General features: G+C 34.8%; 1 protein-coding gene across 7 annotated transcripts in view; it reads left to right on the top strand.

Annotated features, from left to right (window-relative positions):
• Nucleotides 1–18316, top strand: part of TTLL7 (tubulin tyrosine ligase like 7) — a 134108-nt gene that overhangs the window by 95032 nt on the left and 20760 nt on the right. For all 7 annotated transcript variants that reach the window (XR_010153431.1, XR_001707388.4, XM_016921418.4 and 4 more), the window contains one exon: nucleotides 14308–14468. Coding sequence is in view for 5 of the 7 variants with exons in the window: in XM_016921418.4 (XP_016776907.1) it covers nucleotides 14308–14468 (161 nt within the window). In the remaining 2 variants the exon portion in view is untranslated. The remainder of the gene's footprint in view (nucleotides 1–14307; nucleotides 14469–18316) is intronic.

Here is an 18316-nt window from a genome sequence, read left to right on the forward strand (position 1 = left end):
CATAGAACTTACATTCTAGTTAAGATGTCTGATAATAAATAAATGCATAATAGAATGTAAGGTGGTACAGTCAGCCTTCTATGTCTGTGGGTTTCGCATCCATGGATGCAAGCAACCAGGGATTGAACGTGTTTGGAAAAAAAAGGATGGCTGTGTCTGTACTGAACATATACAGACTTTTTTTCCCTTGTCATTATTCCTAAACAATACAACAGTGTAACAACTATTTACATAAAATTTACATTGTATTAGATATTATAAGTAATTATAAGTAATCTAGAGATGATTTAAAATATACAGGTAGATGTGCATAGGTTATATGCAAATATTCCACCATTTTATATCATGGACTTGAGCATCCATGGATTTTGCTATCTGGGAGTGGGGGTCCTGACACCAGTCCTCACAGGTGGAGAGGGATGACTGTACTAAGTACTATGAAGAAAAATAAATTGAGATAAAAAAAATAGAGTGAAGGTAGTATTTGAGCAGAGACTTAAATGAGAATCATGCTATACAGATATCTTCAGAGACAATGTTTCAGGCAGAGGGAAGAACAAATACAGAGATGCTGAGGTAGAAATTAGTTTGATGGGTATATGAAGCAGAGCAAGGCACCATTTTATTTATATATTTATAGGATAGTCTGTTTTAGCTGGAAAATGGTGAGTGATGGGGTCTTGGTAAGAGATAAGGTTGGACAGATAGGGAGGACCTAGGTCACAACTTTGTAGGCTATGGAAAGATACTGGGTTTTATTCCAGTTGATGAGGAACCACGGGAAATTTTGAGTAAAGAAGTTACATAGCCTGTTAGAATTTAAGAGAATCATGAGAACTACTTGTGGAGAATAGAACCGGGGGAGTGGGAATTTGGCAGAATAGAAATAGGGACCAGCTAGAAGGTTTTTAGGGTAACTGAGGCAAGAGCTAATGGGTGCTTAGCTAGGGTGGTAACTGAATGGATGGATGCTGGAGAAAGAGGGGGAGGGTTTTGCTGTTTCTGTTGTTTCATTTTATTTTTATTTTGACCATGTTGATGTTGATATATTGATTGGACATCCAAGTGAAAATGTTGAGTGTGTAGTTGTATAAGAGTTTTGAGTTTAGGGCTAAGATTGTGTATGGTGAACAAAAATTTAGGAGTCTCTAAGATATTTAAGGTGTCAACTAGATGAAACTACCTCGAGTTTCAAGGACTGAGGCCTGAGCCACTCCTACATGTAGAAATCAGAGAGATGGGGAGAATCTATCAAAGGGGACTGACAAGGAGCAGCCAGTAAAATGTGAAAAAACCATGAGAACTGGGTGTCCTTGAAGCCAAGAAAAGAAATTATTTTAAGGACAGAATAATCAATTGTGTCACGTATTGCTGACAGAGGTTGTAAGCTGAGCACTAAGAACTGACTGTAATTTTTGGCAATGTGGATGTTAGCGATGACCCCAATCATAAATTTAGAGGGGTGGTGGGGAGTAAAACTTGGAATATGTACAAGAAGAAGAAAAGTGGAAAGCAAAACACCACAGTTACTACAGGCACTTTTTCAAGGAATTTTGCTATAGAGGGGAAAGGGAAATGTGGTGGTGGTAGATGGAGAGGAATGTGGGCCAACAAGAAGGTTTTTTTTTTTTTTTAAGATGAAGATGTTTTCAGTTTGTATGATGATGAGAATGATTTAGAAGAGAGGAATGGCCCAGGAAAGAGAGGTGTTAAAAAGTTCTTGAGTAAGTAAGCTGTGAGAGGGGGAGGGTTTTCCTAATCAAGAGCATTTATTCTAACGGGGGAAGGCAGGTGCATGGGAATGTGGTGGGAAGATGGGAAAGTTTTCTTCTGGTGGGGAGGGCTTCTGGAGATTTGGGGAGAGAGTATAAGGTACATAATGGTTGTCTTGGAGAGTGGAAGAGTGGAGTGGCCAGCACCATGAAGGGCCCATCAACTGCACTGTAACATTGTTTTCTGGGAGATAGGCTATTTTAGTAGTGGAGTGAAGTTGTCGAATTCCTTCAGTAATACAAACTATCACTTGCCCTTTCTAGGAATTGTCATGAATAAGCTGAAACTTGATGCTGATTACATGATGACTCTTAAATTATATACTTTTATCTGAGTAAGCTGAACTCACTGTTGCACATTAACTCATTCAGCAAATATTTGCTTAGTGTCCTGCCATGTGCCACGTAGAGTACACTGTTGAGGAGGGTATAGTAAAGCTGGTGACAGAGGCAGATTGCAAAACACATGAGAAGCCCTGAATATGTTTTCAAGTTGCTGACTTTGGCTTCGATTAATGGAAATATGGAATTTTTATTAGAATTGGAACCCTGAATTTCCTTAAATCCATATAATTTTTGTAATCTAGAAGAGAGAGAAGTGTAGGTAAGTTGCTAATTTAAAAAAGTAGAGAGTACGATATTAATAATACAGGATAAATGTGGCATTTCAAACCAATAGAGAAAAGATGATTTTTCCACTAAGTGGTACTGAAGCAATTATCTATTTGTAAGAAAATTAAGTTGGAGCCTTACTTCTCACCATATAAAAACAAACTTCATATAATTGCAGCTTCCTATGTAAAAAAGAAAATATTAAAGATTTAAAAGAAAATACAGAAGGATAAGTTTATAATCTTAGGAAAAGATCAACAGATTTGATTACATAAAATCTTATGAAAGGTAAAAGATATCTTAAAAGGCCGAAGTTGAGAGGGCAATTGGATGGGGGATAGAGGAGGAGTTTGAGGAAGACAGATAAGTGTAGCACATAAAATGAAAAGTAACACTAGTGAACCAATACCTTCTGCAAATCAATCAACAAAAGAAACTTGCCTATAAATGTTGACAAATAAAATGGCAAAGCATATAGAAAGACCATGAAAAGACAACTTATGGATTTCAGATAGCCGTTTAACATGTAAATAGATCCTTGACCTTACTAATGAAGAGGAAAAAACAAGTAAAAAACATCATATGAGCAAAAATTAGTAAGACACATAATATCCAGTGATGGAAATAGTATGGGTAAAAGGGCCTTTGCTATGCTATTCGACAGAAAGATAGTACATTGGTACAAGTCTTTAGAAAAGTAATTTGTAGTATCTATTAAAATGACATGTTCATAATATTATGAGTCAGCAAAACCACTTCCAGCATTCCATCCTATAGAATAATTGCCTGAATGTGTAAAAGATTTTTGTACATAAGCATTCATCACAGTGATAAGGCATCTCCATGGAAAGGGCTTGTGAAGTAATGGTGCTGTGCGTTTGTTTTGTGTTGAGGTAGGAATAAGGGAAAGAGGCAGAGAGTGTCTCTCCCTGACCCCAGGACCTTGCTTCGGCTGTCCTTGCTGACTAGAATCCCTTCTTTACAATCTCACACACCACATATTTTGAAGGTCCAGCTCCATCTCCTTCACAAAGCATCTGGAGTCCCCTACAACCAGATATCTTTCTCTACTTGAATCTTCATGGCACTTTGTATTCAGCTATCTTATGATCTCCCTTGAGAAATTTATGGATAATTTTTTCCATCCCTCTAAAAAGCCAAGAGGATGGGTCTCATTTTGTAGTTAACTGCAGGAGGCTTTCTATCAATTTTTGTTAAGTTGATTCCATTCTAGACTCTTTTAATTCTAGACTCAGTAGCAAGCTAGCTGCTTCTTTCTGTAGTCTTCTTTCCTTACTAGTTAGTGATGTTTATTTGAACAGCAATAATAAGACAGTGCTATTCTGTTTTTTACATGTGATGTGAGAAGGCCTGTTAAACATTGATGGGATGATTAAATGACATGTGTGACTAATAATATTTGTGAATTGGAAGAAACAGTTTCATATGTTTTAGGGTTATTATGCTCAGTTGACTTTCTACATTTAGAGGAAAAATAAATGCTTGTTTATAAATTTACTACTGAGTACATATACCAGTATATCTACTTCTTTGATACTGATTTACTCTAAGAATATTTGGAGTGAACTATTTTTATGTAATCTCTTCTTCCAGTTCTCAGATGTACAACCACCTTTAAGTATTAATCATACACCGTTATGTGGAGGGAGTGGAAGCACTAATGTGAGGGGAGGAGCTTTATTACAATTTTTATACCCTGCTACTCTTTTTTTTTGAGCTCCTTTGCTGCTGCTTCGCTGCTTCTTCCTTTGGTATAAATCAAAGGTATTGTGTTTCCTTTGTGCTTGCAGAAAGTAAGGATGTATTCAGTCTTCAGTAAAAGCTTGTTAAAGTCCCACAGTTTGCACTACCCAAACGTTTACTGTCATTCTTCTGCATAGACAATTTAATAGGCAATTCTATAGACAATTCTATTTTTTTCGCAGAAAAATTCATATATTGAATTTTGGCTCTTAAAAGAACAGAAAGGGCTGGTCTTAACTACAGCAAGTTTATCTTGCAAAGATGCCCAATTTTATGGAGCCCTGAAAGTCGCTGAGGAATGCTACTCCTAGGCTGTGAAATAAGTGGAAGCCCAGGATTTAAACAGGTGCAATTTGTTTGTAGCAATTTTTCTTGCTAGTCTCATGATTATTGGGGCTCCTTTTCTTCCTTCAACAGTTTTGTTCTTTAAGAGGCCTTCCCAAAACAGTCTCAAATTTCTCAGATATATAGTGAAAGGTGAGGCACGTCTGGGAAAATAAGCAGAGGACAGCTTTCAGCAGCATTCATTCTGTGATGACATTCTTCCCCTTATTCAGGTAATTTAAGACCCCTTACCCATGAGTAACTACTTTAATATAAGGAGCTTTATATTAAAACTTTACTATAAAGTTTTATAAAACTTTCCATTTTTATAAAGTTAACCCTGCCAAAATTTATAGGTTCTTTTATCTATATTCACAAAAAGAAGCCTAACAAATATACACATCATGAATACAAATCATCAAGCCAGCCAGCAATGCAAACCAGCCAGCAACAGAGGTATTGAACTCTAATGTAAACATATTCTCATTGGGATTTTTAAAAAAAATTTTGTCTCTACTTAGTAAGTAGCATTAGAATTAATTATGTGAAATACTTAAAATTTACCCCAGACAGGAATAAGAGAAAAATATAGAGGTAATTTTGGAAGTAATCATTGGAACAAATTTAAATGTGTTTAGCTGATTTATTTATATACATATATTTAATATATAATTTTTTTCTCCACCTCTTCCCTACCTGAAGTTTATTTCTGATAAAATCAGAGGTAAAGTGATCAGACAGTGACTGACTGAATTATTTTTTTTTGCCTGACAATATAAGAGCTAATATAATAATGAGTCAAAGTGCGTTGAAAAAATGCTTTATATGGTGAAATTAGAGAGGCAAAAGCATGTAATAGAAAGAGTTACTAGACCTCTTTTCATTACATGACATTGTAGTAGACATCTCATGAAACAGTATGGACTTGAGTTCAGTATTGCCTATGGCCTTTACCTTGGACAGGTGACTTCTCAGAACTTCTTTGAGGTTTACAACATTAAGTATTGAAGGGTCCTTGTGCTTAAGTGAGACATCATAAGGGAATGTACTCTAGCCTTAGAAGGGTTGCAGGCTGAAATTTTTTCTTTTGTACTAAGGTTCCCCATGTCAGACTGTTTCTCTGATGTATTTTATTTTACTAAGAATTCTTCATATGGGGTATTCTTTTGTATAGAATATATAAAAATGATGTATAAAAATTGTCTGTTGGCCTATAACATATTGATCATTTATTTGGCTATCAGTTAGAAACTTGTGCTATTGTCTTATAAAGCTAGAAACTGCATCCAAGAAACTAAAAGAAACCTGGAAATGTAGGTCAGCTGTGGAGTGCAGAATTAGATATTATAAAAATGTATCTGTTTAGAAAGCTAAGGACTTAACTAATTTACATTAGATGCATGTTAATCAGATCCATCCTTCTTTTGGCTGTGATGTCAGTCAATAATCATTGAAAGCTTTACCAGCTTAATCTTCTGGGAGGCAGACACTAAGGTGGAATTAACAGTGAAAGTTTTTTTTTGTTTGTTTGTTTTTAATGGAAAACACCCAAGGAAGATAATGGGGAGAGAGAGCGCAAGTAGGCAGGAAGAGCCTTAGGGCTACAATGCAGGTCTGACTCCAGTGAATGCAAGAGAGGAGGACTGGGTAGGAAGAACCTCAGACTTTAGTGGATCTCTGAGAAAGTCGTGGTCAGGCTGATGGGGAGCCCAGAACAAAGACTGGCTGTTGAAGGGATCACAGTGAGCAGAAATAGCTCTTCACTCGTATCCCAGCCATGCTTCATCCTTGGCTGGGAACTATCTTGGGAGAGTGTAAGCATGGTTTGAATATTGCAGTGGATCCCCAGTGGGGAAGCCATCAGCTAACTGCATTCTTTGAAACATGTTAATTTAAGTGGCACATCTCCATGGCTGCCACAAAGGCTGTGCGTGATACATTTTAATTTAACAAACATTTATTGGTTGCCAATTTTATACAAATAATATGCTAGACACTGTTAGGGATTTTGAGAGTTGTTTACTCATTCATTTATTTGCTCACTTAATCATGCATTCAACAGATATTTATTGAGGGACTACCATGCCCCAGGCACTATTCAAGGTATGGAAGCACAAGACTCTTATTTAAGTATCTTAATTCCATTTAGAGACCATTATGGAAATATATATACCACTTTTCCTGTTCCAGGATTGAGGCATTTGTGGTTATTAGCCTGTTGTAAAGCTCCAAGATTAGAATGACATACACACAGAGTCTTTCACATGCTTTCCTTTTTTCTGTTCTTGGAAATTAAAAAAAAATTATTTGCCTTCAAATTTTCCTTAATGGATGTAAAATGTAAAGATCAAGGGTATGGGAATTAAATCCTGAAAAGAACCCTCACCAGGTGAAAATGGAAATAGTTAATCTTATTTAATGTCATGTTGTGGTAACTCCATACTTGCATAATTTAGCTTTCTGCCAAGAATGCAGTTGCTTTATATAGTTTGTGAGGAATATATATGAAGTATGAAAATATAGTCATGTTGGTGGGCTGCGAAGAATGCCAGATTTGCTGAAAAGCTTATTATCTGATGTGATACCTAAACATAAACTAAGAGTGGAGGATGAAGAGAAATAACTAATGACATTAAGGTTGTACTGTATTTGCATTTATTTTAGGGTGCTAAGAGGTCCTTGTTTATCAAGTATTACTTCTCTAAATAGCAATTTATTTTTAATACCTACTGTGGCTGCTTCTGCATGCATTTTGATGATACTATTTTCCGTCTCTGTTTTATTCAGGCTGACATAGATGCTGTTCAGAGCTGTTCGTTTTGCATCAGCAAAGATGCCTTTACCCTATAGCCATCGCTGCTGCATGCTTCATTAGTACAGCATGTAGTGATTTTAATGTTATTTCTAAACCGCCTTCACCTCGTGCCATTATTTTAATTTAGGACCAACTGCTCAGCCATATGGAGCAGTTTGTCATTCAACATCTGTATGCTCTTGCAAAATATGAATTTGTGTGCTTTATGCCTTCAAATGTGCTATATTTCATATGGAAAAGACAACTCTTTTCATTTTATTAATGTTGTCATTGACTGAATCTCCCATTTGTTTTTTCCCTTGGAGAGCTTAATGTTGGATTGGGATGCTTTTAAAAGTCATAATGTAAGGAAATGGATACCTATATTCTATAAGTTAGCCTCACTTAAGCCCACAGATAACACAAGGGCACCTTGCTGATCATTTATTTTTGTGTTTCACGAATTATTCATCTTCCATCCAATTTCTTCAATCCCCAAAGGACCAGAAATCCAAAAAAGCATCACAAGTAGAACTGGCACTAATTTATCTCATTCCAGTCTGATTTCTTGCCTGCCTGGTCTGTGCTTTCTTAAAATTATTAAGTGAGTATTTGGCTAAAAGTACAGTCATTGTCTCCCCATCTGTATAGCCTTCTAAACAAACTATTCCATACTCCATGGCCATAAAGGAGGGGGTGCCTAGGCAACCTTGTTTTTACACAGTGATCCCACTCTCCTCCCAAATACCATTGGACTAGAAATGAATCTGAATCTAAGAAGAGATAGTGGGGTTCTCTCTAGGCTTTTGCTGCTGGCATCTGGAAAATCTAAATCGTGAGGCAGTGCTGGATGTAGTTAAGAGCGTAGGTCTGGATACAATGAGCTGGGTAATCTTGGGCAAGTTACTTATCTGCTTTGTGCCTGAGTTTTCTCATCCATAAAATGGGGATCCAAAATGTTTTCACGACCAAAAAAATTTTCATAACCCCTAGGCAGCAAAACCTAACCTACCTGAATTCATTTGGTGACAATGACCTGACAAGAAGTTATGTATTGATTTTGTCTATCTCTTGGTTTGAATATTTACATTTTTTTCCTGCAGAAATAATAATATGTATGATTATGGAATCTAAGCTTGAGATTTTTGGAAAGGGACTGTGGACCAATAGTATCTACCTCATGTTTTTGTTTTGAGGACTAAATGAGTTAATATATGTAAAAGTGCTTAGAACAGTGCTTGGCACATGGTAAGTTCTCTCAATGATTTTTTACCTTGTCTACATAGGTGTGACTTTCTTGCAAGGAATGACTTACTAAGACAGGAACCTACTAAATGATAGACCTTGTCTTAAGCCTTGGGGACCTGGTAACTTTATTATCAAGATGGGCACAGTTTACTCCCTTTATGTGCATGACAGTCTCCATTAATTAAACAGGAAATTAAAATAAAATAAGGTGATTGCTAATAAAGGAAGAACTGGGCATTAAGATATCAAACAATAGTTCAGTGGCAGGTAAAGTTTTCCTTAGAAGTGGCATTTGAAGTGAAACATAGAAGTTTATCAGATGAAGAGATAGGAGAAGACTGTTTCAGGCAGAGGAAGGAGCTTATGTGAAGACTCAGAGGAGAGTTGAAGGATTTGGGTTCCTGTTCCCTCAGTCTGTTGTTCCATTCCCTCCAAATTATAGGGGTGGGTCTCCGAGGACCAAAGCTTGCCTTCTTGCGGAGGCTCCTTGAAAACTGAAAGCAAAGAGAAGCAAAGAGGAATGCATGTTCCCAGTGGTTTGCTCTGGACAGGAAGGAGAATGTGCCTAGTTTGCCCAGACTATGCCAGTCTCACCAATCTGGGAAATTGCTTCTTAGGTAGAGGTGCCTGATGGGGTGCCATGATGCCTGCAGATTTTTCCATCTCCATATTGAAGAAAACATTAGGAATGGAGCAGAAGCATTCCCCATCCCTAACTCCCTGGCTCCATTCTGAAGTTGCTGCTTTTAGTCATGTATGGGCTAGAATATGGTACTGTCATGCTATTAAAATTCCCTCTAAATTAAGAAAATATATGCAGAGTAGTGGTCAAAAGAATCTCCTCTAAGTAATGTGCCTAGCACAGTGTTTTGCATAGAGCAGGCGGATGATACATGTTAGTTGCCCTTGAAGTGTATTTAAAAAGAAATGAATGAATACTCCATGGTCTCAAATCCTTTATCATTTTAAAGTTGAATAATCATTTTATAATATAATGTGAAAACTGATGAACTTAAGGTAACGTTAAAATTGCCAGTATCAATAACATTTTTCAATTTCAGTTATTTTTATATAACTCATATTTATCCTTGAGACTAATACATGGGTTATCTTGGCTACTTTTTTATTCTTTCCTTTCTGCATTATGACTTTTGGCCTATTATTACTTACTAATATATTGACAGAAAGTAGAAAGGAAAAGTGAGAAGAAAAATGATTTAAATTTATCATTTACAGTTAGTGTTGATTCTTATATCACATTAGTCATGAGCACTGCTTTCTACACTAAAAAATATAAAGAGTTAAACTAATAGCTTAAATTAAAATTGTAAAAACTAAAAGGCATGAATTAATGCCTTGATACTCATATTTCAATGTTATTGTGAAGTTTCAAGATATTCCTCTTTATAATGAAGCATTTGTTACCTGTAATGAGCCTTTTCATAAGGTTTTTCACACACTACTTTATTACAGATTGTGTTTTCCCTCCTCATCCCCTGCCCCTTCCCCTAGGACACACCCTGACCTACAGTAGGATTTGTATTACTGCCCCCATCACAGTGCAGGAAGCTGGAACAGGAAAGGAAGGAATGCTGCTGCTCACACAGTTCCCTGTGAGAAGCTGTAGTTCCTAGTCTTCTATAAATATCACCTTGAAAGCTTTTTACTAAATTTATTTTTAAACAAATGTTTAAATTTGCCTTGATCAGAGATAACTAACATCATTTCTTTAAATATTGCTGTTTTAAAGAGAAATCATTCTTTCATCTGCTTCCAATTCTTCATGTTTATGTCTGTTGAGAGAAATGTCTTTATTTAGTCTTTATGTTTGAAAGTCTTTTTCCCTTTTCATCTTCCACTTTCATTTGTATAGGCAGTTGCCATAATTATAGCTAGATAAAACAAAAAGTGAAAAATCCACTTTGATGAATGGAGATCAGAATATTAGTATTTGGTGTTTCTTTTTTTTTCTTTTTGTTTTTTTACAAAAGAATTTTGTTGGAAATACCTACATTGCATAAGTATCAAGTACATGTGAATTAGACAAAACAGTTTTTTGGGGTTTACAAATTTTTTAGGACCTCTAGGATTTCAGTGGTCCAGATTAATCATAGTCCTTATTTCATTATACTCTTTCATGATTGGTTTGTGCATGGCCTGCTTTTATTTAGTATTATTTAGTGTTTTTAAGTTTATTATACCACCTGTGAACCCAACACGCAAATCAAAAGCTAGGTTCTTGGAAATAACGTATATAACCAAATGATTCCCTTCCATCCCCCTGGCTCCCCATTTCCCAGGTAGTTATTATATTCTTGAACTCAGTGTTCACTAATCTCATCTCTCCTCTCCTCTCCTCTCCCCTCCCCTCCCCTCTCTTTCTTCTCTTTCTTTTTCTCTTTCTTTCTTTCTTTCTTTTCTCTTTTTTCTTTTCTTTCTTTCTCTTTTTTTTCTTTCTTTCCTTCTTTCTCTTTCTCTTTTTGCTCTTTTTATATATATTCACATATATACTCATATATATATTCATATATACTCATATATATATTCACATATATACTCATATATATATTCACATATATACTCATATATATATTCATATATATACTCATATATATATTCATATATATACTCATATATATATTCATATATATACTCATATATATATTCATATATATACTCATATATATATTCATATATATACTCATATATATATTCATATATATACTCATATATATATTCATATATATACTCATATATATATTCATATATATACTCATATATATATTCATATATATACTCATATATATATTCATATATATACTCATATATATATTCATATATATACTCATATATATATTCATATATATACTCATATATATATTCATATATATACTCATATATATACTCATATATATACTCATATATATACTCATATATATATTCATATATATACTCATATATATATTCATATATACTCATATATATTCATATATACTCATATATATTCATATATATACTCATATATATTCATATATATTCATATATACTCATATATAAGTATATATATTCATATATACTTATATATACTCATATATATGAGTATATATTCATATATATATTCATATATATACTCATATATATATGAGTATATATATATTCATTCATATTCATATATATATTCATATATATACTCATATATATGTTCATATATATGTTCATATATGTTCATATATATGCATGTTCATATATGTTCATATATGTTCATAGGTATGTTCATATAGATGTGTTCATAGGTGTGTTCATCTAGATGTGTTCATAGGTGTGTTCATCTAGATGTGTTCATAGGTGTGTTCATATAGATGTGTTCATAGGTATGTTCATATAGATGTGTTCATAGGTATGTTCGTATAGATGTGTTCATAGGTATGTTCGTATAGATGTGTTCATATAGATATGTTCGTATAGATGTGTTCATAGATATGTTCATAGATGTGTTCATAGATATGTTCATATGTTCATAGATATGTTCATAGATATGTTCATATGTTCATATAGATATGTTCATAGATATGTTCATATAGATATGTTCATAGATATGTTCATATAGATATGTTCATAGATATATGTTCATATAGATATGTTCATAGATATATGTTCATATAGATATGTTCATAGATATATGTTCATAGATATGTTCATAGATATATGTTCATAGATATGTTCATAGATATATGTTCATATATATGTTCATAGATATATGTTCATGTATATGTTCATAGATATATGTTCATGTATATGTTCATAGATATATGTTCATGTATATGTTCATAGATATATGTTCATGTATATGTTCATAGATATATGTTCATATATACATACATATTCATATATATACATATATACATATATATTCATATATATACATATATACATATATATTCATATATACATATATACATATATATTCATATATATACATATATACATATATATTCATATATATACATATATATTCATATATACATATATTCATATATATACACATATATATATTCATATATATGTGTATATATAATGTTTATGTGTATTCCCCATGTGTTTTTAAAACTTAATTGTTTTTACTTCTGTTACAAGCGTATCATGGCCAGGGGTGATGGCGCATGCCTGTAATCTCAGCATTTTGGGTGACCATGGTGGGCAGATCGCTTGAGCTCAGGAGTTCAAGACCAGCCTGGGCAATGTGGTGAAACCCTGTCTCTACAACAAAATATAAAAATTAGCCGGGCATGGTGGTGTGTGCCTTTTGTCCCACCTCCTCAGGAGGCTGAGATGGGAGGATAGCTTGATCCTAAGAGGTTGAGGCTACAGTAAGCCGAGATCGTGCCCCTGCACTCCAGCCTGGGTGACAGAGCGAGACCTTGCCTCAAAAAAAAGGGGGTGGTATCATGGTATATATAGTCTCTAGTACATTTTTTACCTTACCATTTATTATGAAGATGTTCTATCTTGTGTGTTATATTTGATTCATTTTGACTACTGTATTAATACTGCACAGTAGTCCAGAGGGGGTGAGAGTATCCACTGTTTATTTACTGAATCTCCTGTTGTTGAAGAGTTCGATTGTTCCTAGGTGTTTACAATTGTTAACAGCTGCTATGAATGTTCTTGTACATGCTGCCTCCTATTTTTACCTATGAGAAATAATTTCAGGAATGAAACTGCTGGGCCATAGAGATATTAATTTTCAACTTTAGGAGATAATACCAAACTCCAAACTGTTTTCCCGTTTGTGCACCGATCTGTACTCACACTAGCAATGTCTTAAGAGACCCAGTAGATTCCATATCCTCTCTAGCACTTGATATTGTCAGACTTTTAATTTTTGTCAGCTACATGGATATCTTATTATAGCCTTAATTTTTGTTCTTTATGTTTATTGGGCATATTTATTTCCTTTTTTCTGAAATGCCTGTTTGTAATGTTTTGTCCTTTTTTTCTATTAAAAATTTTGGTAAACATTCTTTATATATTCCTGATACTAATGTTTTGCTGGATATATATGTTTTGAATATATTTTTGCAGTTTGTAAGTTTATCTTTTATTTTCTTTAAGGTATATTCAATGACCAGAAGTTCTTAATTTTTATATAATCAAAATCTATTAATCTTTTATGTTCCATAGCTTTTTGTGACTTAAGTAGTATTTTTCTAGCCCATGGTCCAAAAAATACTCACCTATACTTTCCACTAAGATACAGAATAGTTTATTTTTATTAACATGTATGACCTTAACCCCTCTAGAGTTGATTCTTTTTAATTTAATGAAGGATTCAGCTTTATCTTTTCTTCATCTAATCCATAAAGATTATAGTTTTGAAATCTCTACATATTGAACAGTCTCTTCTTATTCCACTGGTCTAAGTTATTGCCTCTGTCATATACTGAAGTTTCATAAATGCATGGGCCTATTTCTAGACTTTTTGTTCTATGCTATTGTTCATGTGTGTGTGTTCCTTTTTGAATTTTATTTTTATTTCTTTTACTTTTGATCATGGCTTACTGCGTCCTTGACTACTTGAGCTCAAGCAGTCTTCACATCTTAGCCACCCTCCCAGGTAGCTGGGACTACAGATGTGGGCCATAATGCCAGGCTAATTTTTAAAACAGTTTTGTAGAGACAGGTTCTCACTATATTGCCCAGGCTGGTCTGGAACTCCTGAGCTCAAGCTACATCTTTGAATTTTAGACACAGATATACATTCCTAGATTGTAAGTACTTTGGTTTTTCCACTAGGTTTTGGACATAGTGAAAACAAGTATTCGTACAGTTCTTCCACGCATCTGGAAGGTGCCTGATGTCGAAGAAGTAAATTTATATCGGATTTTCAACCGGGTTTTTAATCGCTTACTCTGGAGTCGTGGCCAAGGGCTGTGGAACTGTTTCTGTGATTCAGGGTAAGCTCTAAGTCATCTTTTATTATCGTCATTTTTAATATTTTACTATTTAGTTATAGAGATATCCTAATAAAATGCTTGAATGATCTTTTAAAATATGGATTTCTTTTACTGCATGTAATGTATAGTACTCAACTATAATTTATATCAATTAAGCTGATTTAGATAAGATGATGAATATGAACACAACACCACCTAATTAATTTGAATTTGGTGGAGAGAAGGTAGTCCTAATTAAAGAAAATACAAACCAATATCCTTGAAGTTCTTCTGCAGTCGCCTTCTAAAATTATGGCTACACTTCTCCTCCTCCCCAGAATCCTAGTGCTGCTAAAGCTGCTGTGACTCATTGTCATTTTAGCCTCAAGATATCTAAAACCAAACATTCCATGTCCTTTTATTCGGAAATGGCTTCCTTTCTTGGCTTCCCTTAATCCTATTATTATTCTCTCAGTCATACAAGTTGGATATCACAGGGGCATCTGCATCTTCCTTTTCCCTCACTGTCTTTATTCAGTCATTTGCCAAATCCTATTATTTTTCTGTCACATTCCCACATGGCTAAACTAGCTTGTTTCCATTCATTCTTTCAACAATCATCAAGTACTTACTTTTGTGCTATTATTTTTGGAGGTACAGTGTTGAATCTGACACAGATAATAACTAACCATATTACTTATTGTGTGAGATGCATTGTTCTAATCACTTTACATGTGTTAAGTGATTTAATCCTCATAACATCAATTTGAGTCAGGTTTTATATTATCTCTATTTTATAGATAAGGAAACTGAGGCACAGATAGGTGCTAAGGACCTAGTGGAACTGGGATTTGAACTCATTTAGCCTTGACCCCAGAGTTTATGCTCTTAACCTATAAACTCTGATGTCTCTAGCAGATAAAGTATGATATATACAAAGCAAATCATTTGATATGGTTTCTCTGTGTCCCCACCCAAACCTCATCTTGAATTGTAGTTCCCGTAATCCCCACGTGTCATGGGAGGGACCTGGTGGGAGGTAATTGAATCATGGGGATGGTTACTCCCATGCTGCTGTTCTCTTGATAGTGAGTGAATTCTTATGGGATCTGTTGATTTTATAAGGGGCTTTTCCCCCTTTTACTTGGCACTTCTCCTTGCTGCCGCCATGTGAAGAAGGACATGTTTGCTTCCCCTTCTGCCATGATTGTAAGTTTCTTGAGGCTTCCCCAGCCATGCTGAACTATGAGTCAATTAAACCTCTTTCCTTTGTAAATTACCCAGTCTTGGGTATGTCTTTTTTAGCAGTGCGAGAATGGACTAATACATCATTATAAAAGAGATACAGATAAAGTATGACAGGATTTTAGACAAAAAGAGCCTTTTTTTGGTAAGACAGCTAAGTGAAATGAATAGATTTCTAGGCATTTTTGTTTCCAGTTTTTTGTTTCTCATATCCTTCTTACTGTCAGAATCATTTCCTAAAATCTGTAGTGATTTTCCTCCTCTATAATTTAAGTTTAAACTTCTTATCTACAGATACAAGGCTATCTAATATGCTGTTTTCTTCTTATTTCCCCAGTCTTCCTTCTCATTACTCTCCTACTTGAATTGTGCTCCAGAAAAAACTCATTGTTTTTCAGATCTCTTAAAAATTTGTCGTTTTCTTCCTCTGAACTGTTGATGTCATTTAATATCTGATTAGATGGCTTTCTGCCACCCCAAACTTCTGTACCCTCTGTATTATTTGAATCTAATGTAAAGCCCCATACTATACCTACCTCTTCTGTAAAACCTTAACAGACTGTTCTATTCTGAAATGATCTCAGAATATTCTCCATTTAAATATTCTAGCCATGTGATACAGAATCATTCATATCATTTGGAGACTCAGTCTTTTTACCATTTTTTTTTTTAGCTGCCATTAACCAACAGGGAGAATTAATAAGGCACTCTGGGTGTGTTGAAATCTGAGAATAATTTGGGCTATTATTTCTACAGAGACTTAAGTGAAACATTTGAACTCCACAGCCCCTTAGTTGATGGCTCCCTGTAAAAGTTCTCCCAATCTGAATTTATAATGGAAATTTTTTTTCTGTTGGTTGATCCATTGGCTTGATGCTATATATGAATCCCAGATACTCTCTACCATGGAAAGCAATGAGAAAATCTGTTAGTGAAATCAATGCTGTGGCTCTGAGTCCATAGATAATCTCCAACACCAGACCCTAAAGATACCCATGAAGTGGTGCTTCCTTGCTTCTAGGGTTCCTCTTTCCTGAACTATTTTGCTAACATACTTTAACTTGATTCAGAATCCTTTTCTCCTATCCTTGGCACAATACTGCCTGCCAGTTTCTCTGGTGGTATCTATTAGTACTAGTAATCATAGGGATAGTAAGTAGTATTTATTGAAGGTTTACTAAATGTCTGACATTGTTTTACATATTAAATATTTGTATAATCTCCACAAAAAGTATTTTGAGTAAATTATTACCATCATTTACAGATGAGGAATTGAAGCATAAACAGAGTATATAATTTACTCAATTTCCCATAGTAACTGTATGAGCCTGTATTTAAATCCAGGTAATCTGAGTCAGAAGCCCAAGCTCTTAACTCTTTGCTTCATTGACATTCCCCAAAGCAGATTTGCCAATGGTTGCCAAGCTTGTTTTACTGCAAGTCCATGGCATTAGCCAAATCCCTAGCCTACTATGCCTGTGCAGGTGAGGCAGGAGTAGTTTTGAGACCGATTTGACTCCACTCTCATCTACTTCTTTCAGTTTAGTAGTTTAAAGAGGTGAGTTTAATATCGGATTTTATTTTGCATTAATGAGTGTTTTAGGCTTCCTCAATTTAGTGAAGTCACATAGTACTGTGTGTGTTTGATTCTCAGTTTGGACCCAGAATAGTTCTTCTTTATCCTTTGAATCATGCCTTCTCAATGTATACTCCTTTAACCTTTGGTCCGAAGGCCTAATGGTCATGGTGAAAATCTACTCTTCTCAGTTTTTAAGGAATGATTTTAATATAAGGTTCAACTTTCTTTCACAGTTAGGTATAAAATCTTAGAAAAATATAATCCAAGTCTTTGATTATATCCAAGAATCCAAGGCCTTGATTCTTGCCTTTGCCTGTCAACATTCCCAATAATAAAACAAAGTAAGTAAACCATCCCCTGTCTACCTCCAGAAACACCAGAGTAATGTAGATCTTTGTGGTAGGTTTCCCTAGAGTTGGCCAAGGGGTTTTGCTGATGTATCAAACAGAAAACACCCTTGTTCCTCTCTTTTCCTCTACCAGTCTGCTGATGCCCATGCCCAGTAACAGTTTTATCACATGCAGCCTCCTGGGAGTGTTATGATGCCCACATTTGGAATATGTTTACTTTAGGGAAATAGCTCTTGGAATTTCCATAAATAAAATTATCTACCATGTTTTACTGGGATAGAGGAAGGCCTGAGGTTCTATGGGACTCAAACTTAGGCCTGAGAGCTGGAGAATGGTGGCTATGGGAAGTGGCATTTCAGGTGAGAGTTAAAGAAAGAATAGGAGTTTGTGAGGTAAAGCCAAGAGAGGAGCCAGGGTAATATGGGAGAAGGAATGCATGGTTTGGGAAAGCCCCATCTCCACTCAAAATCCAATATGTAAACCCTAAAGAAGAGAATCTGGCCTGGATTCCCTAGCCAAAGTATTTTCCTGTTGGGGTTTGTCATGTAAAAGCTTTTCTTTTAGAATCTTAGGGCAAGAAGAAATTTTAAGGAATATTCTAAGGCGTAGTCTATTTCTAGGCTGGATTATGCCTACTTGAAAAGGTATGCATAATATATAGACTACTTAAAATGATGTGAATCTCCCTGTTTTCA

This window comes from Pan troglodytes, chromosome 1, assembly GCF_028858775.2.
Source record: "Pan troglodytes isolate AG18354 chromosome 1, NHGRI_mPanTro3-v2.0_pri, whole genome shotgun sequence".
Taxonomy (NCBI): domain Eukaryota; kingdom Metazoa; phylum Chordata; class Mammalia; order Primates; family Hominidae; genus Pan; species Pan troglodytes.